This window comes from Monopterus albus, unplaced genomic scaffold, assembly GCF_001952655.1.
Source record: "Monopterus albus unplaced genomic scaffold, M_albus_1.0 scaffold75.1, whole genome shotgun sequence".
In the NCBI taxonomy this organism is placed as follows: Eukaryota; Metazoa; Chordata; class Actinopteri; order Synbranchiformes; family Synbranchidae; genus Monopterus; species Monopterus albus.
The window spans coordinates 849,451-874,481 of NW_018127955.1; the positions used below are offsets into that span (position 1 = coordinate 849,451).

The 25,031-nt window shown below is 40.6% G+C and overlaps 3 protein-coding genes across 8 annotated transcripts in view; 1 reads left to right on the forward strand and 2 right to left on the reverse strand.

The window, feature by feature from the left end:
- Nucleotides 1–8,601, reverse strand: part of lhx6a (LIM homeobox 6a) — a 13,446-nt gene extending 4,845 nt beyond the window's left edge. For 2 of the 4 annotated variants that reach the window (XR_002275405.1, XM_020605932.1), the window contains exons 1-4: nt 8,150–8,601; nt 7,260–7,328; nt 6,833–7,015; nt 4,808–4,929 (exon numbers count right to left, since the gene is read on the reverse strand). Coding sequence is in view for 3 of the 4 variants with exons in the window: in XM_020605932.1 (XP_020461588.1) it covers nt 4,808–4,929; nt 6,833–7,015; nt 7,260–7,328; nt 8,150–8,227 (452 nt within the window). In the remaining variant the exon portion in view is untranslated. Of the gene's footprint in view, nt 1–4,807; nt 4,930–6,832; nt 7,016–7,259; nt 7,451–8,149 lie in introns of all 4 variants that reach the window. The other 2 variants (XM_020605934.1, XM_020605933.1) reach the window with 2 other exon arrangements.
- A 713-nt stretch (nt 8,602–9,314) lies between these two features.
- Nucleotides 9,315–23,229, reverse strand: rbm18 (RNA binding motif protein 18). Of its 2 annotated transcripts, none has more exons than XM_020605949.1 (6): nt 22,897–23,229; nt 21,610–21,723; nt 17,103–17,229; nt 16,069–16,149; nt 12,301–12,401; nt 9,315–11,057 (listed from the first exon to the last, which is right to left on the reverse strand). In XM_020605949.1, exons 2-6 carry the CDS (start codon nt 21,714–21,716, stop codon nt 10,874–10,876), a joined length of 600 nt encoding a protein of 199 aa, XP_020461605.1. In that variant the 5' UTR covers nt 21,717–21,723; nt 22,897–23,229; the 3' UTR covers nt 9,315–10,873. The 2 variants fall into 2 exon arrangements, with proteins under 2 accessions (XP_020461605.1, XP_020461604.1); XM_020605948.1 differs by having other exon boundaries at nt 16,063–16,149.
- Nucleotides 23,230–23,267: 38 nt separating this feature from the next.
- The window catches only part of mrrf (mitochondrial ribosome recycling factor), a 14,116-nt gene continuing 12,352 nt past the window's right edge, over nt 23,268–25,031 (forward strand). The window contains exon 1 of one of the 2 annotated variants that reach the window (XM_020605946.1): nt 23,268–23,370. The gene's annotated coding sequence lies outside the window, so the exon portion shown is untranslated. Of the gene's footprint in view, nt 23,376–25,031 lie in introns of both variants that reach the window. The other variant, XM_020605947.1, reaches the window with a different exon arrangement.

Here is a 25,031-nt window from a genome sequence, read left to right on the forward strand (position 1 = left end):
AAAGAGTAGGAGGACGGGGACGCAGGAGAGCAGAGATGCCAACTGAGTGGGTTTGGCAGTGCACTCAAGTCCACTCTATCTGGGATGAAAGCATACTATAGCCCTGACATCTCACAAGCTCGAACCCCTCCTCATGTACATGAGCTTGTTGGCCAGACGCTTCATTTTCATGTAAGGTAGACAATATTTATATTTCAGTATTAATTGCCTACTGTTTGAGGATCTGTCTCACATTTGTCTGACTTCCTAGTTTTTATTAGAAGGTTTGAATAAACTATGTTGCAAAAACGGCAGCAATGTTTAAATAAAAACAGGCCATCTTACAAAGGCTGGTATTCCTTAACAAACAAATTCTGTTCAGCATTAACAGTGAGCGTCCTTTTACAGTAAAGAGGGAAACATTGTGGAACATTGTGGCTAATCTAGCATGGCAACTCGTCGGTTTCATGCTCCAAGACAGAACCCAGAAAAACTGCAAATCATCCCATGTTTTAACCCCCTCCTCCTCCACCTCGTAGTTTTTTGTTTTTTTGGGGGGGGTTGCATCTTGTTTTGTCTGTACCAAAAACCTGGTGTTTATTTTGGAACAATGTCAGTCCTCATGGCCTCTCCATCACTCACAAGAAGGAAAATCAAGCCTCCTTTCCTCCAGACCTCTACTATTTGCTCCCCTTCTTTTGTCTAGCTGTTATTTTCATACGGCAATTCACCTGCTGCTGAAAGAGGGGCTTGACGAGGTGCACGCTTTTTGGATTACTCCTGATGTGCTGTGAGGATACATTAATCTCTAAAAGATTTGTCCTCAGAGACTAGGAGAGAGCTTCACTGTGGGTTTAAAGGCATGAAATTCATGTCAGGCTTAAAGTGTTGAAATTTAGGATTGGAAACTGAGAGGAAGTGATCTAAAAAGAGACATTTAAATTATATTATCAGGCTTTAACATATAAGAAACCTTGACATTTTTATTGTCTGTTCTTTGAGTGGGTAAAAATGCACTGCGGGAACTGAACAACATTATGTTTGTAATATCTATTTTGCTTTTCAAAAAGAAAAACCTGAGTAGTCTTTATTTAAACATGGATCAGATGTGACAGATGTCTTGTTTTAATTTTAATGGATTCAGCTTTTAATAAAACTTACTCTCTTTGTACTGCATACTTGTCTTTGTTGCTATGGAGACCTAATCAGCTAACCAGAGGTAGTTTGATTAATAATTATTTTTACAGTACACACACACACACACACATGCACATGAAGAAACACACACAATGCACACATCTTACCCACAAAACTCCCTACATACACTGACTCTGGTTATAGTGTCAGTCTCCCAGGGTGCCCCTGATTAGAGCAGCAATGCAACTTCCTGTGTGGCCTGCAGCTCATGGACAAGGATGATGTTTCTACAGAGCGAGGCGGGAGGCTCAGGGGATCGGGGGAGGAGGCTGATAAAGAAATGGTTTACGTGTGTGTGTGTGTGTATGTAAGCAAGCCCCTAAGGCCTGATATGGGATTGAGAGGCACAGCGCAGGCTCTGTCCTGCACCCTGTAGCCTGACACATACACACCAACATGCACACCTTCTTCTCCCCTCTCCGTGCACACACACATACGGAGGGAAACCCACTCTGATTTCCTGTTATTACGCCCCATTAAAACAGCTGTCAGTCCAAAGCCAGATGAGAGGCTGACTTAGATGAGGAAGCATCTCCAGAGTTTTACAACCAGCCTAGAGGATCTGGGCTCTCTGCGGTGTTTAGCCTGGTTTAAATTGGGCCTAAACCCAAATTACAGTTTATATTTACAGAGGTAACCACTGTACAGGCCCCAATCCTGCAGCAAAACTTCACAGATCTTTTTTTAAATTTCTTTTTCCAGAGTGACTTCCAAGAAAATCTAAGTCTGCAAATAATATTATGCAAATGAGGAATCTTGTCCAGAGATCGTAACCACATTGAGTAGAAGATGCAACAGTTAACTCACAAATATCTGTTAGTTTGAGCCACAGACTATTAAATTCTAACAGTGCTTTTTTTAAAATAAAACTAACACATGACTCATTTTACACCTTGTTCAAATTGTTGCTGTATGAACAACATACCATTAATCAGAAAATCCAAAATACATTTAAGAAAAACAACGAAATGCATGACAATACTGCCTTACACAGACAAGGAAAGTGATGAAAACAATTTGAAGTTCACGCCGTCTAACAGATAAACAATGCATAAATGAAGCTATAGATATAAATAAGTAATTCAAATGTAGTTTAACAGCGACAATTTGTATGATTTCCACTGGAGTAACAGGCTGCTAATTCAGCTTTTTTTTTTTTGTCTATTATGATTACTAGGTTGATTGATTACTCAATTACTAGGAGCATCAAAACTGATCTGGAAACTGCTTGGAAAGTGACATAAATAGTTTCATATTGTAGAACATATGTCACAGTTTGTAGCAAATACTGTACATCAGTATGTTTGAATCTAAAGCTTTTGAAGGTTTTTTTTGTATTTTCATTTATTCTTTTTATTAACTGCAGTAAAATGAGTCCATAATTTGAGCTTTAATTAAACACTGATTTCTACAACCCCTGTTTTTCTTTTCAAAATTTGTGAGGACAGCATTGCATGTAGCTCACTGCAGCACAGAGGCTGACCTATGCTCTATGAATTTAATGCAATCTGTAGTGTTTCTTTAATATAAATTAATACTTTAGAAATGTATGGTGAAACTTTACATCTTTATCCTGGCAGGTCATCTAGTAGGAATATGCTTCCATATTTAGACATGCTTTTTACAATTACAATTACTGTGTTTCACATAATTACAGTGCATACTTCCTGTGACCCAGTGACAGCTACATCTGTACCATTCATTACCATTTCTGGAGATATAATGCTGTGACATATTTAAAATCCACTCCGCATGTTTAATAATAGCTCACAGTTAAGGGAGCAGTGCTGAGGGGGTGAACGGAGAAAGAGCGTTTAGATGGAGACGGAGCAGGTAAAAGATTAGAGAAAACACAAAAATTTCCATTTTGTAAAAAAATGAGCAAAATGATTGGCAGCTGCTGAACGGGCATAAATAAACAGAGAGCTCAGTGTGTGTGTGTGTGTGTGGCTGTGTGTTTGTGTGCATGTGTGTGCCAGTGTGGGTATGTTCTTTTGAGTTGTAAAAGGCCGAATAGAAAGTGTAATCTTGCTAAGATGTGTATGTAAATTTTTAATATTCATGTTTTCATATTCAGATATGTGTCCATGTTTAGGTGTGCACATATCTGCCTTGGTGTGTCACATTCAGATTCTGACCAGGCACTTGGGGCAGTCTAATTGCTGGTCTGGAGGCCTGAGGGTCTGGGATGGAGGACAACTAATTGCTGGTGATTATAAACCTCAGAGCGTTGGCTTGGTGTCAGGTTTCGATTAGACAAACACCAAAGCTCACTCTCAGTTCCAATCACACACACACACACACACACACACACACAACTGAGGTGCACAAACGGGCATGTGTCTCCATACAATATGTACACCAGCTCCTGGCTACTGAGCGGAATTTTACTATATATGCTGTTTCTGATGTGTGAACCCCATTTAACCTCAGATACCACACATGTAGAGAGACACACACACCCAGTTTCACACAGTCCAAGCACCTTTCTGATTTATACAGGTTCACAAACTAAATACTCAAGTAGCCATAAAAGTGAAAAATAAAACATTCTATGAGCAGAGAGCTCAGTCAGCAAAGATTTATTCCACCTCTGCTGAATGCAAATGCAAGAACAGTATATATTTAATGCAACTGATGGTAAATTCAAACTTGAAATAAAGTAAATCCACCAAAGCTGTTTCACCCCCTCTCGCTCTACAACCATTAACTGTGACACACAGTTTAAACAGTCAGCCATGCAGCCAGGAAATTTCCCAAGAAGAAACCATAACAACACCAAAGTCTGCGTGCATCACTAGGTCGACTTGTTTATACACTGTATAATATCTCTGCCTTTCCAGTTTGAATGAAAATAATAATGATAGACAGACAGACAGATAGATAGATAGATAGACAGATAGATAGATAGATAGATAGATAGATAGATAGATAGATAGATAGATAGATAGATAGATAGATGCACATGTCATGGATGTACAATACAAAACAGAACGGGACGTTTCTCCATAGTTTTCGTTGCGCTTTACACTTAATGAACCAATAGGGACCAACTAATGTCAGACAACTAAACATTTCCGGTGATTTCCGTTTATTTCACGTATCCTTGTTAAAACGGCTGCCACGCGCTTTGTTTGTTTGTTTGGCTCATAAAATTGGAGAGTTTATGATTCAATAGCCAATTAAAAAGATTAAAGATTTGGAAAAATGAAAAGGCCTAGATCCACCAGTCGTCTGATCTAACACGGTCCACAGGAAATTAATCAAATCTAGTGGGATTGTGGTCAAAAATAGCGTCCTCAAGATAAGGTATAACCTCACAGAACCCCCACAGATTTCATCTTTATAGGCCCTTGTTTTGTGCGTAGTAGCTACTAGAAATGTTTTGGATAGCCATAACAAGACCGCAGCTTTCAGCTACTCAGTGCAGGTAAAGACATTTATTTTGTTACAGACTTTCAGGTTTTGAAAAGGTCTTTCACGAACACATCGGGCCACCCGCATCCATCTGAAACCAGTGTGTGTGTGTGTGTGTGTGTGTGTGTGTGTGTCTGAGAGAGAGAGGGAGAGAGAGAGACTGCTGGCAGAGTGCATGTGTTATTTTGAAAACACGGTCATAAACTTACCCTACCTGAAATAATCCATTTTACAGAAGATTTCTTTGTTCTTGATGTAGCAGCTGCTGTGCTGACGTAGCGACGTCCTGCAGACGGAGCACTCCAGACAGCGCACGTGCCAGATGAGGTTGTTCACCTGCAGAGAGACGCGGAGCGTGTCAAACACACGGGCCTGCGTGATGACAAATCACTGGTCTGAGGACCCGCAGTGGCGCTGAGACACGGACACACCGTAGTCTGCGGCTTTTCATGTGACAGGCGTGACTCCTGCAGAGAGTGGCTGTGTAGCTCAGCTGAGTGGGTCGATAGCATTTCTCTTATCTGATGTACACTGAACTAATCGTAGGCCTGTCAACTTATATGTCAAGAACGACGCTCAATGAGCTTGTAGTCATTACAGACATGTGATAATTTATCTGCGACGTTGTAATTTTAACACTGACATATTAAGGACTTTAGAGGGTCTGTAATGCATTTGGTTTTACAGAGACCATTTCATAATTACTGATATGCTTTCTCATACAACAATGTCCATTAATTAAGCTTGGATATGATTTTCCTCCATAATTTTGATATCATTCCTAATAGAATATTAGGCTGTAAAATCAGTTGAAAAAACAAACTACATGTGTTGCTTAACTTACATATTGGCTCTAATTTATATTTCCTGGCAGTTTTTTTTTACAAAACAAACTAACTAACAAAAAGCAAAATAAATAAAAAATGTCAGGCGTAGAAAGCAGGTGACACATCTGTAGTAATCACTGATGAAGTGATTGAAATCAGTTTCGAAGTTCACAAATAGCTAAATCGATTTTCAGAATATTTTAAATGAAAGTTAAAACTAGCCTAATTGTTCATGGCGAGAGATGACGAGGGTTGTCTAAACAAACTCACGTCACACTCGTGTCTCTGGCAAAATAAATGGGATTTTGTTCAAGCTTGCAGCTTATGGCAATTCCATCAAAGCATAATTTGTTGTAATCGTGTTTCAGATCAGAAGAAAATGATTTAGGGTTGTATTTTTATTTACAGCATTGGACAGTGTGAAATATTCAGTCAAGATTTGCACAGACGAAAGGTTAAACGGACCACTGAATATATTAAGATCATGTGAGTTTTATCTCTTTTTAAATTCTATTTATCGTTTACAAATGACCAACAAAATGTGTTTCAGTCAGTTGTGTAAAACGAATAGAGCCCATAAATACAGAGAATATAGTATATAAACAAAATAAAATGTTTTATTAATTTCATCTCGAAAACTAATATGTTTGTATACTTTTTAAAGCAAAAATAATTGTTATAATATTGATGCCCTAACAAAAATGCAGACTGATAATAAGCTCATCACTTCCACACTGAGAGCGAGTAAAAACGGTTTTGCTCTGGAAACGGGGAGCGCACCACAAGACGGGGCGTGTTGGCTGCGAAGCTGCAAAACAGGAAAAACTACAACATTGTTTTGTCAGCGCTCTCCTCCAAACCTCTGTGGCGTTTTATCTCTGCTTCCCAGACTTTTACGGTGGAGATAACACGGGCTAAATTTAGAGTTAAAATCTAAGGGGTTTTGCGTTTTGGTGTTGTGTCAAAGTTATAAGATAATTGTAACATTCATTGACTTTTATTGCATGGTGCATAGGTTATATTATATATCTGTAGGCATGTTTCATACAGGCTGCATTTAGTCGTTAGTAGAGCTTTAGATAGCTATGGGTGAAGAATTGATTTATTTTCCAGCCTTGTTGTGTTATTTGTGCAAAATGTTTTTTTACTCATAGTCCAGAACTAAGAACGCCTTAAGTTGACTTCACTTCATTCCTGCACATCAGCACAAAAATACAGCAGGCCAAACCAAAACAGGGCTAGGGTAAACATGGCACCCTCCTTCGCTCGCTCTTGCTCGTCTTAAAGCAATTTGTTGTCCATGTTAATGCAGAGTAAACTGATAAACAACACGCACCAAGAAGAAAATAATCTGCCTGATAAATCGGCCAGGTTCAGCCTATTTTAGTTGACGGCTACTATCAACCTCTCACCTTCAGTAAGTATCTGTCCAGGATCTCCAGACCACAGCTGGCGCACATATTCTTCCCCGTGGACGGCACCGAGCTGGTGGTGGAGGTCGGCGAGCACACGGAAGGAGTGGATGGTGTGCTCGGAGACGAGCGAGTGTCCTCCCGCTCCATGTTGGACCGCTGGGACTCTCCGTCCGAGTGAGACTGCAAAAGGGCATCAGCACAGCTCAGAATCACACAGACTAATCCTCATCCACACAGTGCCCCTGTGCAGATGTCGCCGTTTTCACGATCTATAGCCGTGCGCGCAGAATTCCCACATTTAAAATGATTTCTGCATGAAAACTTTCACGTGCAATTGATGAGTACGGGCCAAGATGCCATAGCTACTGCGCGCACTGAATGATCCAGACATTTTCAAAGCATAAATAAGCAATAAAGCTCTCACCATTGGCGTGTGTTTAGAGTCCACGCAGCGCAAGGCTCCCGGTGTACTCTGATGCTCCGTAGAGATCACCTACAAGACAACGTTCAGAAAACGGCAAGTCTTCATCACTTTTCCCGTCTCATCGTCAGCTGAGAAATCCTCCGGGGGCATTTGCAGACAGCTCTTCAAGGCTACTCCTATATAAAGTAGTCCTGACAATAAACCCCGGTTAAAACAGTTAGGCCTAAAAGGGCCCCCGCAACAAAAGGTACATTTTAATGACGCTATTTCAATTTGGATTGATTTTTCCCTGCCCTTAACCCATGCCTCTCAGAATAATAGTATTTTCTTCGCCAAATAGCTTGAAACGCCGTGGATAAGAGCGATCCGGAGTGTCAATTTCAGCTGTCAATCAGAAAAAGGCAACGGGTCACACAAAGAATTGCAAATTTGATTTTTAATGGCTGTAATTAAAACCTAATTTTTCTCAGGCGATTTGGCAACGCTCGAGAGGCTCGCGGACCGCAAATCACGCTATTCACTACAGAGAGGCGCGTGCCTCTTCAAGGCGGCTGGCGCGTGCAGCTGATCTCCGTACACAAGCCCGTGATTCGTGTGACATCACAGGGAGACAAAACAAAACTCACACACGAAGCTGCCGGCTGCAAATTAAGCGCACGTTTTGGCAACAGGAGATCGACTCAAGAAAGAAGTTGAACAATTTGGTAAATTAAAAGTGAGGTCACACTGAGCTCAGGTATGACTTCGTCATGCTACGAAACACAAAACGCCAATTTAGTCCTAAGTAAACTGTAAAGGCCCAAACAGTGTACAACTTGTTTATGTCTCCGATTTGAACCTTTACGCACGAAGTTGCAGCTTGAAGGCGGCAGTTTCCAATCTATTAGTACCTGCTTCGTGGGAATTCCTTCGGATAGAATGTTATTTCCCTCTGACAGAGGGGACAAAACTTCATTTTTCCAATACATGAACTCCCGGAGTCTCACAGCGTACAGTGTCTCCAAACTCGGTGTGTGGAATCAGTGAAAGAGTCGGCGGTGGACGTCAAAACTTGTACCATCCGTACCATGCATGGATTCGGGTGTGTAGCGCACAGTTTTGTTTTTACGCAAAAGGTTTTCTGTCTTTGAAACGCTGCCGTGCGCGATGACCTGACACAAACTACAAAAGCTATGCAGAGACGAGGAGTTGCTTGCTGCTCCTCACAGAGCCGTATTTACAATAGAAAGATTTCTTCCCTTTCCCGTTCCCCCCTCTCTCCACTTTGGGGAAGGAGTCTGACTACAGGAAGTGAATCAAACTGAGGGGTTGGCAGCTTTTTCTCCGAGGCTTCATAGGTGCCGGGGAGACTGCAGGGCTGCAAAGAAGACGAGAGCGCAACAAGCAGAGAATCGACGTGTCCCTACAGAGCTCTAGTTAGAAGTCTCTGGCCTTATAGTGAAAGAAAGGGGAGGGCGAGGGAAGTTTTATGTGCGTGAGAAGGGTGGACACATTTGAAACAGTTATGATAGAAACTCACTCAAATTGCTGGTGCGTATTTGATATCTCAGGCATCTATGGCAGCTGCCAGAGAAAGAAATTCCAATCTAAATTATAGTTATCTATAGAACTGCCATTTATTTGCTACTAGAAATACACAAGTGATGATGTAACGCACTAATTAACGTGCATGCTCGGGCACATAAATAGACCTTTTTAAAGAACCATCAGCGCTTTATGTCATGTTCTGGTTCAATAACATAGAAATAACGATATTCAAAAGACTGAGGAAACAGTCATATTATAATTTACCCAAATTCGACAGGATAAAATATAATTTCATTCTTTTCAATGGTGTAGATATGCTTCTACATTTTAATGCCAACCACCCACAAGACCTAAGGCTTCTTTTTTTTAATCAAATTGTTTTCATCAGAATAATTCAAAATATTAAAATTCTGCTTATTGTGTAGCATTAAAGTCAAACACACAACATGTATAGCACATTTACGATTTTCAGGGTAGAAAACTAAGAATAACCACCGACGATTTACACATTAAAAAAATTTACATTTCTGTTTTAAGCCGTTCTTTTATTTTGACAACTGTTTGAAACCATATAAGCCTGTCAAACAAACAAAATAATTAAGAATAAAGAGAGTAACAGCTCATTAAAATTTATGAAAACAACAGAGCAGATGATGCAGATGAACCAAAATGCTCCCAAAAACTAGAAGCCTGCAATTACAGGACATGTATAGGCTAAGCCCACACACCGACTCAGATGGATGTGTCAATCAGGCGAATCAATTATCTGTATCTGTGAATCTAATTCAGAAATGATCCTATCAAAATAAACTAGACCTAAACAATAATAATAATTAAAAAAAACTCAGTTAGCCTATTCTGGAGGCGCAATGACTGCATTTCACCGGACAGATATTCTATTGAAAACAGAGAAAAACACTGAATAGAAATCGTTCAATTGATGAAATGGATGTAAGAGCGATTCTGCAGTCGGGTGATTGGTTTGACAACAGTAAAGAGATTTGAAAAGAGTAATGTAAGAGGTAGGATTTATTTGTCCAGTGCGCACGAAACGAGGCTCTTGTTCAATTAGTCTGCCGATCGCCATCCCTGCTGCAGCCTATCTAGCCTAATATAGGAGTTAAATAGTCTTGGTAAACTCTCCAAATTAAAGGACATTTGCTTGGCAAATTCAGACCTTTTGTTTTTTACTTGGAAGAGAGTTGGGGGTGCAGGAAAGCACAAGTCAGATCACATCAAAATAATAAGACACAGATGGATACATAATAAAGGCCTACAAGATATTAAAATAATTTACAGCAACCTCTTGGGGACTGCACAAAAATAATGCTTAACATTCCAAATGTCTGGGGAAAAAACGAACTTAGTCTTAAAACATAATGGATGGTGTCATGACCAGATTATTCCATATTTTTCAGGATTTCTAAATAGTTTGATCCAGTGGATAACAGTGGATCTACTGTATTTGGATTTTCAAGACCATTAATGCTATCACATTGCAGATTTGATAGGCTATTTAACTGTCTTTAATTTGGGAAAAAATACTGTGGCAAGGGAAATCCCAAAACTCTATACATGAAACAAATGTCAATTAAAAGAGTTTGACTGCAGTCATAAAAATTGGATCAGGGGGGTGGGGTGGATTATTAGGAAAAGAGCACAGCACTTTACACAACAATACTGAGTGGCTTCAGCTCTATACCTGTTTACAAATCTCTGTATATCTTCCTCTTCACTGAAGGCTCTAAAAAAAATAATCTCATTTAAATAACATCAGTGCTGAGATGCCTTAATAATATGTCTTTCTGTCTTTACTATGCATCACATGACTCATAGTTGTATGATTAAACCAAGATAATTAAAAAAAAAAAACACATTAAGTAGTTGACCCCGATTGCTGTGATTACCCCCACCCCCAAAAAAGGTGGTAGTAGTGGTGGTGGGGGGTGGGGGATCCTGGTTCTGAACATATTTTGAACAACTTCAAAAATCTTTTATTCCCAAATAGGATGTGCCAAGTCTGTACAGTATCTACTGTAAAGTCTGTTGGGGGGGCTGACATGGGGATCTCCAGAATGAGCAGGAGGTCATCTCCTAAACTTGCGGAAGGGCCTGCTCTGGTTATTGTGGTGTGATTTAGAGTAGGGTTCCCAGCGTTTCCTCTCTGGTGGTTTGTTGTAAACATAGGCCGACGGGCCTGAGTACTCATCATCTGGATTCTCCTCCATCATCTGGAGCTTGGCCTCAATGGCACGGATTTTAGCACTCGTACTAGAGGGAGAAAAAGGAGAGACAGGAGATGTGAGGGGGAAATACCAGTGTTGGTAGTGAGGGTGAGGGACTAATGGAGTGATGGACAGTGCTCGACTCTGGCTGAAGGAGAAAAGGAGAAGAGGTATTAGCACTCCTAGTATTAGGAGAGATAAACGAAAAAAAGAGGTTACCAGTTGTGCTGTACAAAAACAGAGGGGAACCTGTATTTAAATCATGGAATAGTAGTTGAAGGAGCAGGTGAGAGAAGGTTGTAAGAAAGATTACGGTGCTGGAGAGAGGAGTAAATGAGGGAGTGTGTGAAAGTGACAGAGAGAGAACATCTAGTGGAGGCATCAGGGAAAAATGGGGAAAAAGAGTGGTTATATTTCCTCTCTTGTGCTGTGTGAAGAGAGTGATTGTGAAGTTTACACTAGAATCAAAGCTAGCAGGGTTCTTGAGAAGAACCCTGGAGTCCATATCTTGTTACTAGACTGCTTTGGCAAGAGTTGACAGCGTGAGCACAAGAGGCCTTTAACTCCAGACTGCTCCATTTGACCTGTGCAGGTGGAGTGTGTGTGTGTGTGTGTGTGTATACATGCGAATGTAGGGTTGCAAGTAAAGCTACAATAATGGAACATGTTCAAATTATTCTGTGACAAAACGTCCACCTAGACATTGTTGGAGTCAAAGCGTTGGCCTGGTTGTACTGAGCTGTGCTTTGGTGGAGAAAGCAACAAGCCCATGAGCTCTCCTGTAATAATTTCAGGACCAAGCATAAGTACAGTGGAGATAGGTGAAGGTAGCAACTGAAAAAGCTCCTAAAGCTATTGTAAACACTGAGATTTATGACCACACTAAGCTGGCTAAATCTGAAAATGCCATTTCTGTGTTAAAATTACACAGATTCACATCAGCATTGTTAGCTAATTTCTATTAAAAAATAAATAAATAGCAGCTCCCCACAGCTCCACAGTTGTAGTGGGAGGTTCTTTCATCATCTAATAAGCGCACTGGTTAAAGTGCACAGTCAGCTTCACAGCTTCTGCTTTGTGTGATGAATTCTACTGACATTTGGGGAGAAGCAGAGGCAAAAGTTGGCTTCTTCACTTTACTGCCACACAGACCTCCACTTTCTCTTAGCAGACCAGTGTTTTCAGATTTATTCACTATCTACTGGCTGGTTTCAACAGGCTTAATGTGGACAGAAGGACAATACATGGACAAGGACACAAAAAGGAAGCCAAGTGCGTTTGGTACCGACCTGAGATGATTGGTGGTTACAGATCCTTCATCTGTTGCACCGCTGCATGATGGTTCCAGGCTCTGAGGTATTGTCTTGTCATTACGCAAACCTTCAAACCTCTGTAGACAATAAAAGTGGTCCAAAAAAAAAAAAAAAAAAAAAAAACACACACACACACACATACACAAAAGGACCCACAAAACAGTAGACAAACAGAGAAACAAATGGTAAAATAACAGGTACTGTAGAAGCAAGAATGCACAAGAACAGAAGCAGCCAGTCAGTGAGATAGAGCAGAGAGAAAAGGCTGTCCTGTTCAAACCCAGTACTGTTCCTTGCATCCAGATATAATACAGACTGTGTCTAGATGCTGCTCATAACAGATTGCAGATCACACCTGGCATCAAACTGCATCTAAAATATGTTCATGCAAAAAACACACAATCATGTGCATCACTTGCTTTTCCGTACCAGGGCTTGAGTCAAAGCTATAACTATACTGTCCGGGGGAAGCTGACTGCTGTGACGCCTTTATTTAGATGCACCTAAGACACATTTTTGTACAGTTTGAACAGGACCACATACCAGTAGAGAAGGAAAAACAGGCAGAGAATAAGAAGGAATCCTGTCAGCCGGACATTTAGAAACCATCAGAACCTCCTAATAAATACTGACAGCAGCTCCGTGGAGAGCCGACTCCAGCTTCCTCCCACAAATATAAACATTATTAAACTGCAGTATTGATTTTGTTTGTGTCTGGTCAAACAGACAGTAACCAAGCAGGGCCGTGTGTCCAGCTCACAAACACAACCTAAGGGATGAGGGAGGAGAAAGTGGGAGCAGCTGACGAACAACAACCAACGTCTGCACTCATTCTTTTCAAAACATCTCCACCAGCCAACAAAGAATTCTCCAAACCTGTGGAGAAAAAAAAAAGAGAGAGACAAAAATCAAAACTGTCACATGCCGAGTATGCACAACCCCTGTGCTTGGTGCAGGAATATGATGCTTAGAAATCTAGTGGAACTGGCACGGAATCAACTTATGTGAATTTACATACACGAACAAAAGCGTGCACACACACACAGCCTTACACATTGTCCTAAGAAATAAGTTACACGTAGCTAAGAATAGGTCTAAAACAATGACCCTTTCACCAGCGAGAAACCTTTCCTCCAACCTATCCTAAAGGTATGTTTCCAGAATGCATAGTTGCACTTTAGATTTTAAACAGTTTACGTTATAAAGTCTCAGTTCGACTTCGTCATTTAAGAAATTTAATACGTGTTAAAATAGGTGGTTGCCATGTTATACGTCAGATGAGTTGGGGCCGTATAGATACAGTCACAGGAAAGTTATTAGAGATGGAGAGATTCAACACTATAGTCAGTTTCATACACAAATGGAACTAGGGCTGCAACTAACAGTGGATTTTTACTTCCAGTGAACCCGATCATTCTTTTTTCAGTTTAGCGTTTGCTTTATAAAGTGTCAGAATACAGTGAAAAATGCTGCCTGGCAAATGCTCGAGTTGACATACTCAAAGGGCTTGATTTGTCTGCTCAGCAATCCAAAAGCCAAATATCTCCAGTTTACTTCCATAGCAGCTTATAGCAGCAAACATACTGTGACTGAAGCCTTTAAAAAGGCAATGTTGCCATTTTTGCTTTAAAAAAAATCATTACTTATCAAAATAGCTGCCAATGAATGCCAACTGACTACTCAAGGCATCAACTAATTTCATCATCTCAAACTGTGACATGCATAAGAGACTAACTGGCTGAGATGTATATCGATGTGCAATACAACACAATCATGAAATTAGACAATCTTTAAACTGTTGAAGCAGCTCATGTGGAAAGCCGTGAATGGGCTCAAGATTCAAGCCTGGATACGTGACAGTGGCAGCAGGCTGTCTGATCCCAACATGCCACTTCTGGGTTGGAGTCAGAGAGGACAGGCTCACCAAAAAAAATATCACACACGCTGGACTTGACCTGCCTGGCCACACTGGTGGAAAATTGCTCAGTATAATAAAGCTCGGTGCCAGTGGCAGGTTTACAAGCTGCTCCCATCATCTCCAACGTCAACATCATTCATAAACCGCTTTTCTTCCCACACTCCTCTGCAGTGACAGCAAAACACACTGGAGTTTATATCCAATGGCAGAACAATCCTAGGCTGTGTCGGGCCATGTGATGATGATTTTGACTGATACGTTAAAAAGGGACACTAACCACAAGGGCCGGCCCACAGCGAGGAGCCTGACAGCAGGCTGGATGGAGCTGCTGCTACTGGTGATGAGAGAGAGAAAACAAAATCTTGTGGTGCAGCTTTACTCAAACCTGGCTCATGTGGTTGCAACATTATATTTAACTATGCCTTCTATCTGTCAGGGACTTTGATGGGTAACAGAGTGAAGCTGGAACAGTCTGGTGTGCAACTCCTTTGAGAACTTTCAAAGATGAAGGCACAGAACCAGAAACGGTTTTCCAGAGCAACAATCCAGTCCATGCTGACAGCACTGTCTACTGACCAGCTGGCTGTCGGCAGGCAGAGCGCAGGAGGTAAAGGTGTTGGTTTGTGGTGCAGGCTGAACCCAAACTCTAACGGTCTCTTTCACACCCTAAGTGAGCCAGTTGTGCAATGCAAAACTGAAAACTCACTCCAGCAAGACAGACATCAATCCTCCCACTCACTCGCTTCTCCAGTCAGCAACTCAACGAGCACATAAGAGCAGCAAATCGCCTTCTCCGAGCTGGATGTTGATGACCTACTATATACTGAAATTTTAACACTACCTCCAGTGTGTCACACACTTGCAGAAAGAAAGAAAGACAGACAGACAGACAGACAGACAGAAAGCACTTTCTTTCATCAAAAATGAGTTTAATGTTAACAAATCTGAACACAGTGAACATGTTGTGGCTCAGTGAGGAAGTAGAACTCCAGGTTTTGAGCACCACACCCAACTTTGTTAGTAAAGCACTAACTGAGAAAACACCGTTCACAATAGAAATAAAATGATGCCATTGGCAAGTGTGAGGCAACAGTCACCTGATGACACAACAGGCTGGTATCCACAGGACATCTGTCTTACAGCTATAATTCTAGGTTTATAATGGCATAACTAACCATGGCTGCTATTTTGGATTGGAATGATGGACTCAGTCACAGTGAGCAGCTTTATCCAACAAAGTGTTGTCTTGCAGGCAGCAGCGTTGACCTTGACCTTGCTCTACTACGTGTTTGTGTGTCTGTGTGTGTAGGGTGTGATTCGTCCCTATACAGGATATCCCTTCACCCACTGCCAGTAGGTTGTCTATTGTTAAGAAACAGGCATAGGTTGTGCTGGGACCTCACTGCTGTCCATACACTGACTACTGCAGTAGCAATGAGAAAATGAAAACCGACAGATGCTTATAACGAGTAGCACAAGTGCTAGCACACTTAAAAGTGCACCTCATCTTAAGAATTATTAAATATTTATCCCGTTTTTGGCTTTGTTTCTATCTGTGGTTGCAGAAGACAGTTTACGTTTTTAATCTCTGAAAGCCAGTGACATCATTTTAAATGCATAGATGTACACCACCGACATATATAAGATGGACGAGGTGCCGCCACTTCCCTCCACTATGCAAAAATAAAGCCAAAATATCATGGATGCAGCAGCTGCCATCTTGCTTTGTTGCAACCAGATTCTGGTGCCTTAATCCACTGAGCTATCAAGGTCCATAGGATTTTAAGTTTCATTAAATGGAACTGAAGTTTGATACTTACCCTTACCTGTGCATGCGCCCAGCGCACAACCAGCTTCTTGGACAAAGCTAGCTTCCCATTTAAACACTGGATTGCCCTCTCTGCCTCCTGCAGACATTCACAGGGAGAAACAGAGGTAGACTAAAGTGGAAAAAGAAAGAGGAACAGATTTTTTTTTTTTTACAAGTATGATTAAAAATCAGATGATTGATGATTGCCCTCGAGTCATTAAATCATTAGTCCTCACAATAGAAACAATAATAAATGATGATGATGATGCGCCACTCTGAATGCAGCTATACCACAACTGACACGTGTGATTGTGTCTCTGTTGTGTGTCTGAAATAAAGTGTGAGAAAATGTAGTTTTGTTTAATCAAATAAGTGGATCTGTTGCTAAATTATATTAATGAAGTACTTTGCCTGTGCGGGTGTGTGTAAGGTAAACACACACTTCCTCTGTAAAATCATTTTGGGAGGGTTTCATATCCCACTGATAGACACTAGCTGTGAAACTAGATTCTTATCATGCACCACAGGTTCTCTCCAAAACAAATACTGGCTGCTGAACGGGCTTCTTTTAAGGTTTTTTTTAGAAATACAGAGCACTTCAGTACAATCAGGTCCTAAATGCTTGAAGAGGTTTCAAAGTTTGTTGTGCTATTTGAGTTCAGGAGGCATTCATCCACTCTAGAAAAGGACTTCTATTTAAGATTGGATCTGCACATTTTTATCCCACGTGACATTTTCCTTTATGCTTTGCACATATACAGTTTTAAAGTAGAAATGAGCTCACACCGTTCATCAGTGCAGACAGTCAAATGTTAAAATGGCTGCCAATGACTGACAGACTGAGGAAATTTATTAATTTGCACTTCAGTTTTTGTGAATTTTGTTTGTTTACCAGATTATTACTTAAAATGATCAAATGAATGACAATTTTATGCATAAGAGTTTGTACTATCACCATTTACAAAAATATAATACTGTGACCAGCATGAATGTAAACTAATATGAATTAAAATGCAAAATAAACAATCTAAAATATCAACTTGCATGTACCTCTCTGGTGCTGAAGTTGACAAAGCAGTAGCCCCGTGGCTGTCCCTCTAAAGGCCCAGACTTATGGAACAGGAAGTCAAACTGTTTCACTGTGCCAAATTTCTCTAACAACTTCACTAGGTGGTACCTGCCGAGAGAAGAATAATGTGACAAAAGAGTGCAAGAAAAGGAGAAAAATGGAAAATAGAAGGGAGTTGAATTATTAGAACAATGTAAGTAAACATTTTAGGTATTTACTGTAAATATAAAACTCAACACATTGTTATAAAAATACCCACACCAGAGTAAATGTGTCTTATATTTCAGTTATGAGCAACAAGGTTCACAGCTATACAGTACCGTAGGTCTACGTTGTGAAGCAGCCACATGGATCTGTTCCACGCTGTATTAGCTACTCTACAGTCTGTGAATCTGTTAAGTGAGGCTAATGAGAATGACAGCTTTCTCTTCCTAACACCTTTTTAGCAACAGGCCAGCTGGTGTGGTAGGCCAGTGATAGTAAATCTCTTATTAAGACAATGCTGAGGATACAGTAGCAGGACAATGAGGGAATAAAACAGAGGAAGCCTCAAATCCCCTCTGAGTGCCGAGCTCTGCACAAACATCCACTGACTGTGTGGGCCTGCCTGGCACTGCTGGATGTATGAATGGACATGTGTGATCAGCGGAGAGCTATGCAGTGTTTGTGAGTTTGTAGAGTAGGTGCGTGCGTAAATCACCACTTTCTTTTTGTGACTGTGGAAAAAAACCAAAGTTCAGGGTCACCTGCATGCAGTATTACTGCACATAACCAGATGAATGTTTCCAGCACGTGCTGAGCAGCAGATGTGTTTTTCATTTCATTACCTGTCAAAGTTCTTGTGCCTGAAATTATTTATATGTGCTTATCACAATCATATTCTTGTTTTTGTGCATGAGCATCTTCCTGGTTGATTCATTTCAAATAAAACATGTTCTTCAATAAAAGGCAATGAGACCAGGCCATGGCAGTCCTCACTGTAAAAGAATGGTGTGCATTTACTGTATCTAATGAACATTTTTTCTTTTACATATTTTGTGATCAACCTTTTTGGTTACATTACATTTGACACATTGTCTGATAAATCAAGTGAAAATGGGAAAGGACGTGATGTCTCTCTGCTATCCTACCCCTCTTCCATGACACTGCTGCCTACAGCACTTCTTTTGTTATTCCAGCTTCTCTACACCATGTTTTCAAACTATGGTCCATAAATTAGCCTCACTTGCCACCTAGAAAAGGTTATAAGAAACATTTTTCGAACCACGAGTTGTTGCCTCAAACAGCCAGACACGAAGGACCTCTTGGGTACAGCTACAAGTATGAAACAAAGTGTTAAAAGCCAGCCAGAGAAATCATGTTCGTTCCACATGTGGCCGCTAAGGAGCAGCTTAGAGTTCCAATTTGGAGTCCCACTAAACTCCAGCAGTTGAAAATAAATTAGGTGAAGTATCTTTAACATTGAATCTGTTGTATTCAAAAGGCCTTCTGTGAAAAAAAGGCACTTAACCCCCCCCCCCAAAAAGCTAAACCAAATCAAAAAATGCACAAAAATAAATAACAATAAATCAGACACCTTCCTGTGTTTCTGTTTGGGTACTGTTACCTCGTGTGACTGTCCAGGCCCCAGAATGAACCAAGGTGATTTGTATAAGTGTCCAAGAGGAACCAGTGTTTGAGGCTTTTATTGTTTACTTGCCTGTTATTTTTAATCCTGAAGTGGTTTGTGTGTGTGAGACCCCAAAGACTGTGTGGCGCGAACGTGCGAGAGTGCATTTATGTGTGTGAATAGGGCTCCATGTGTGATATAGAGGGTGAAGAGTGGGTTTAAGCTACAGGCTAATGTCTTCCACCCCTCTATGACTCCCCGGAGAGCAGAAGGACAAGGACAACTTCTGCTTTTCCCAGACAACACCCTACAAGCCTCTGATGTGAAAGTGACTCTTCCTGCACTAGGCTCATTCTAACATGCAAGCCTCTATTGAAATTAAGTGCATCACATTAGTTATTAATACTTCTTGGCACACTTATACTCAAACTTGCCTTTGTGATTCCTGCATCTTGGAATCTCCAAAACACAGATCAGGACATGAGAAAGACACTTTAGCCAAATATAACCATGCTGTAATTGATAATTAAATATAGCCTTTTTATTCTGATATAGATTCAAATAAATGCATACTGTATGCTTCTGCGTGTATATAAATGTGAACAAGATTAGATGACAGAAACTCCAAGAACATTTTTGGATGCTGGCGAGGTGAACCACAATGGGCCGCTCCTCCTGGGGGTTGTAAAAACCACCGGAGGAAGGGGAGGAGAGGGGGACAGGAAAGGGAGGGGAAGGCGGGGAATAGGGAAAGGAAAGTTCAGAGAGTGGATGTTGATGGCAAGGTGAAAGGTGAAGGAAGAGGAGGAGAAGCCCAAAGAAGACAGGAGGTGAGAAGCCAGGTAGGAGAGATACAAGCACTAGGGAACAGAGAAGAGAAAGGAAGGAAAGGGGGGGTTGTGAGTCGAGGCCAGAAAAAGACAGACAAAAGATTTGGTCCAGAAAAATGCAGGTCAGAAGAGGAGGAGGAGGAGGAAGGGGGGATTTCTGACAATGAAGCTAACTAACTGCAAGTTAGTTAGAGTCCGAGTAAAATGATGGTTCCAAGTACTGTCAGAAAAATCATGACAACTTCCAGATACTCAAGTTAAAATGTAATAGAGGGCCACAGAGAAAACAAAAAGCAAGAAGGTGATGGATTACCACTACAGAGAAAGCAGCCAAAAGCACAGAAACATGACTATGTGGTGAAAGCAGCAGTTACACCCACTGAATGTTTAAAAAAAAAAAAAAAAAAATCGGACTGAATACTCAACAGAGAGGAGTAAAAACCATGTAAAGGATTACTGGTCTCATGACAAGTTTATATCAGGCATCTCAGGAGCAAAAGGACTGTAGATTTCTTATAACGGAGGTGATACCTGCACAGCAAAAAGAGGAAAGTTCATTTTTCAAAATGTCATGCTTGGTATAGATTTAGCTGTGACCCCACCAGAGAACTTTTATCCCTCTTTCATTGAGGAAACTTGAGATCAGGCATAACACAGGCCAACATGTATTTGTCTGCCAAGAGGACAAATTACAAAAACTAAAAGTGTCAGCTTTCTTACATCATCACATCCAAAATTAATCTATACTTCATGCTGACCAACCAGAGCAGATCTGGGTGCCTCCAGAACACTCGGATCAACAAAATGTGGACAAAAACTCCATTATAAAACACTTTCACTTAATACCGTTATGTTTTCAAATCACTAATCGTGTTTCCAAATGACTGAAAGTATGTAGCAAAGAGCCATCACTGAAATAAAATATGACAGTAAATTCCACCAAAAAATCCACCAGTCAAATTCTATTTAATGGTTTAGTCCAAACTTGTAGCACAAAATTGTAAGTTTTTAAATTAGCTTCATTTTGGCTTTGTATACTCATATTCAGCACCTTGCATTTCAGGTGTACACTCCTCCTTTGCACTGAGTTTGGCTTACTGGGACAAACAGAGGGAGTACTGCATGTGCTATCCTGGAGCTAATTAATCTTCCCAATCAACAACAGGGACCATGGGCATTTCTGTTGTTTTCCCTCCATATGTTGTAGTAGTGGGCTATTTAAGGAGAAGCAGAACAGGGGAAGGAGAAGGAAACGCCTGTCTAGACACCCACCAGAGCTGTAGTACATACAATCTCCAGCAGCCCTCGCAGGCACAGAAACACGCCCCTCACCCTGAAAGTCCACCACCTCTCCATCGCACATGAACACTTAGGGATTTGCACATTCAGAAACTGCACATACATCCCTGCTTGCAAAAGCAACAACTGAAAAATGTCTGCATATATGATGTTGTGTAAAGTGAAACACCTCAGTGTATTGAAACTTGCACCTCTACCCGCTACCGTCCAAATATCAACCGTGTACTTAAAGGTGGTTGCACACACACCCCACACTCTTAGACACACAATCAGCTCCAGGTTGACATAGAGAGAGTAAACAGATCAGGTGAGTGAGGAATGAAGGCTGCTCCTTAGCACAGCATATCTCCACGCCTCGCTGCCTCTCATTCACACACCCAGCCGTGTCTGCTCAGTCTCAGCCTGCGACACACACACACTACACTAAACACAACGTTCATCAATCATATATGCACACACAATGCATTTTCTGCTCTATGAGGCAGAGCCAGTGATGTTAGAAAGCACTGCTTCAGGTTCACAACATGGACCCCAAATTGAACATTTACTGCCACTAAAATCAAACACTATGTTGTTCATTCAGCTGCCTGTCTGATTCACTGTGTGAAGATCTGTAGCTTTGTAGTGAAATATAAATTAATTTCAATAACTCTTAATGTATTAAAATGTGGGGACTAGATTGTAGGGCACAGCAATTACACTGTCTCACCAGTTGTTTCAGCTTGAATCTGAACTCTCACCTCTACTTACTCTGTGATTTTGGGATCTATGTTTCCTATCCACAAACGGTTTCCATCGTGGGCCACGCTCTCTGAAATGATGGAGGCATTTTCCACAGTCTCTGCTGCAGATGACATGTGTACTCTGTAGAATACAGAAGGAGAAAGCTGATAAATAGAAAACAGGTAGATATAAGTTTAAATCTTTGCATATGTGTGAGTCTGGGAACCAAGCTGACTGTTCTAAGCATGATGGGAGTAACATTATGAACAATGCAATAAGCAAATTCCAGCACAACTCTTAGATGTTAAATTGAAGACTCAAATATTGCTTTACAGGGAACCTATATAACATCTAAGAACTGTGGCTTTCATGACAGAACAGAAGGTGTCTAGAAAAAGAAGAGAACTGAGATTTGATTCGCTGTATGTTCACATATAGATATTCAACTCTGAAGACTGTCTAGGGACTCTTACCAAGTCTTTACTAAAGGGAGATCCTGGATAGGTCAAACAGTTAATCCTACACACTCAGATTTTGTTAATAACACGTAAACTCCTGGATAGGTCAAACAGTTAATTCTACATACTCAGATTTTGTTAATAACACGTAAACAGCGCTAACATCAGTTGTAGGACAAAAGAATGGAGCCTGAAAGGGAAAGGGACAAGGCAATTTCTAATGTTAATTTGATCGAGGGATCTCAGTAAATCATAATCAATTCTCAGTTCATGTACACAGACATTTTCTCATTTTTACATATTTACAATGTGCACCTTGTTAGAAGTTTAACTGACTTACTATATCATAGTATAAATGCAAAACTGTGGCATTTACGGTAAATATTTTTATGCATATACATAACGTTACATGTAAAAACCAATGTTGGAATGGTGGTCAAAAACACAGTGTCACTATATATTTTCTTTAGTCTTCATTTACAGTTTAGGTATCTAAGTTCTCTAGTAACTATTTTGAACAGAATCAAAATTATGTATGAGGAGTTTTAATTTTTAATCCTAGCTTCTGTAAAACCTCAAAGAGAAGAACTCTTAAGTTCTAACTTGGGAAATTTATTGTAGCTAACGTTTGCTTAGCGTTAGCTAACAGCAGTCTTGTCGACTAACCTCTACTCACATTTAGTTAGCGTTAGCTAATTAGAAACGATCTGATTATGTGATAAACGTATCTCAGTCATCCAGGGAAGAAGATATTCGATTAACTAGCTAATTCTATCCACTAAACAGTTAACAGTACGTTTAGACAAGCATTGGTTTGATAGCAGTTAGCTAACTAGCTTAAATGATCTCATCTTACCCCCTCGTTCTGCCGAATTCCCACTTTGATAGCGACTGCCTTATTCGCCTCAACTTGCTACTGATCCCACTTTCGGGATGGTTCGGGTACGTCAAAACGTAATACTAATCATGGCAATCAATTTTTATATCTTTTCTATAAAACTGCCTAGGTCAGCTTGCTCGTTAAATAAACAGTCACCAGTTACTGTCTGACAACAAAGGCGCAGGATGATGTTGTGGTTTGTTTAACTGTCTGCGGAGTCCTGGGGAGGCACTCGGTTTTATTTTTGGCCTCTCCCACCTCCAAATTTCCAGCATTAGGCTATGGATGCGTTACGGAGGAACCCCGCTCATTTGGTATAACCCGTACAGAGTTTCAAACATCTCCTCGGAAGTCGCCAAAAGTCGGCGCGTAATGATGACGACAGAGAGGTCAGCTGTGGTTTTTCCACCTTTTAGCTAACGTGCTTCTCTAAAGGCTTGGAACTTGAAAGTAAGGTAGTTTTTTTCCCCAATTATTTACAAATGAGAGATACGGATAGTCGGATATTACCTTAAATTAACGGTAGTACAGTGTTTAGTTGCTGCGTGGTCTGTTTTTGCCAAGGGTATGTGTACAAGCAGGAGAAGAATGTTGAGTGCACTCCACAACACACCGGGCCGAACCTTACACCACATTTCTTAAGTTCCATCAAATGTTGAGACCAGTGAATTATATAAAATATCTATGCATTTTCATAATAATACACTATCTGCCTCAGCAGCCATTCATTATCTTAATTTACTCAAGTATCAGTTAAAATAATATAGCACAAATGGGCATCACTCAGTCAAGCCACATAAGCACACATGTAGTGTCGTGTTGCCTAATTAGTGCAGTATGTTTATAGTGTAACTTAAGTAGCTAATTGTCAGATCAAATTAATCACCAGCAGTAATGGTAGTTAACAAAATAGTCATTTAACAAGCAAAACTGTCAAGCATTTACTGATTCAAGTGTCTAAAATGGGAGGGCAATGGAGGGCAATTAGCTTTTTTTCTGTTTCATGTTTTGTAGTATTGACATCTTTAGCTTTCAGAATCTTTTAATTTGGAATAATTTTTCATCATTTTGAGGTAAAAAATAAATTTAAAAAATCCTCAATCAACCTCAAAGAGACCTCAATCTGTAAAAAAACAAACATATACACACACATATATGTATATAGATATGTATATACACACGCACACACACACACACACACAGAGCATGTTTGAGGAGGCGGAACACCGTCAGATACTTTGCTGTGTTATTTTCTACTCAAACTGAAAAGTGTACAGAGGAGAAGTGATGCGGGCTCACCAGCTGGCTTCTAAAGCTGGAAGAAGCGGAGAAGTCTGCAGCAGCTGCTGCTGTGTGTAAAAGCTACAGGATATGAGGCTACAGTATCCCACTGAACACCTGTGCTTCACTTTTTTCTGCTTGACTTCCCCTCTAAAGAAATCTGTCACGTCCCACATCTGAGCAAATTTACTCAGCCACAGTGCGTCCTATCGTGTCAGCATGTCAGGAAACCTGCCAGCCATGGATGCTTGTTATGGGTTCATATTGTCGATGGTGGTCCTCAGTCTAGCCTAAATAATGCCATTGGGATATTTTTGGATTTTGGTTAATATCTGGAGTTATCAGGGACTAGTGCACTGTGTGTTATTTAAAATTGTGTCTCATGTATTATTTGAGTCAAAACATCAGAGGGTGTCTGTTCCTGGCAGAAAAATATCCAGTAAATAGATTTAAATGCTAATAAAATAAAAGTAGTTGGTATTTTCCAAGTAGAATGTGTCACAGATAAATATGATGTATTTGTGAAAGCTCCTCTCATTTGTGATCAGACAGTTTTTACTGCAGCAGTATGGTACGTTTCACTTCACAGCTAAGTTATAAATGCACACCAAACAATAGAAGGTGTCAGTCAGGCTGCCGTACGCCGTGAGCTGTTCACAGCCACTGACTGTGAAAGATGGACTTTACTATGTCTTTGTGTCTGTGGGCTTAGATATGTCAGGGTTTGTCTGTGCTTGTGTGTACGCTGAGGTTCAGTGACACAGCTCACAATTGAGAGCCACATTTTGAAGTGGGAGGTGGTTTGTCCATACAAGAGATGTGGCTGGTTT

Excerpts from the sequence above, each read along its gene's own strand:
- rbm18 (XM_020605948.1), bottom strand. The coding sequence starts at position 21,716 with ATGTCATCTGCAGCAGAGACTGTGGAAAATGCCTCCATCATTTCAGAG. Across the intron at positions 16,150-17,102 it reads TCAACTTCAGCACCAGAGAG|GAGGCAGAGAGGGCAATCCA; the intron begins GTACATGCAAGT and ends GAATGTCTGCAG. Across the intron at positions 11,058-12,300 it reads GTAACCACCAATCATCTCAG|TACGAGTGCTAAAATCCGTG; the intron begins GTCGGTACCAAA and ends TTCTCCCTCTAG.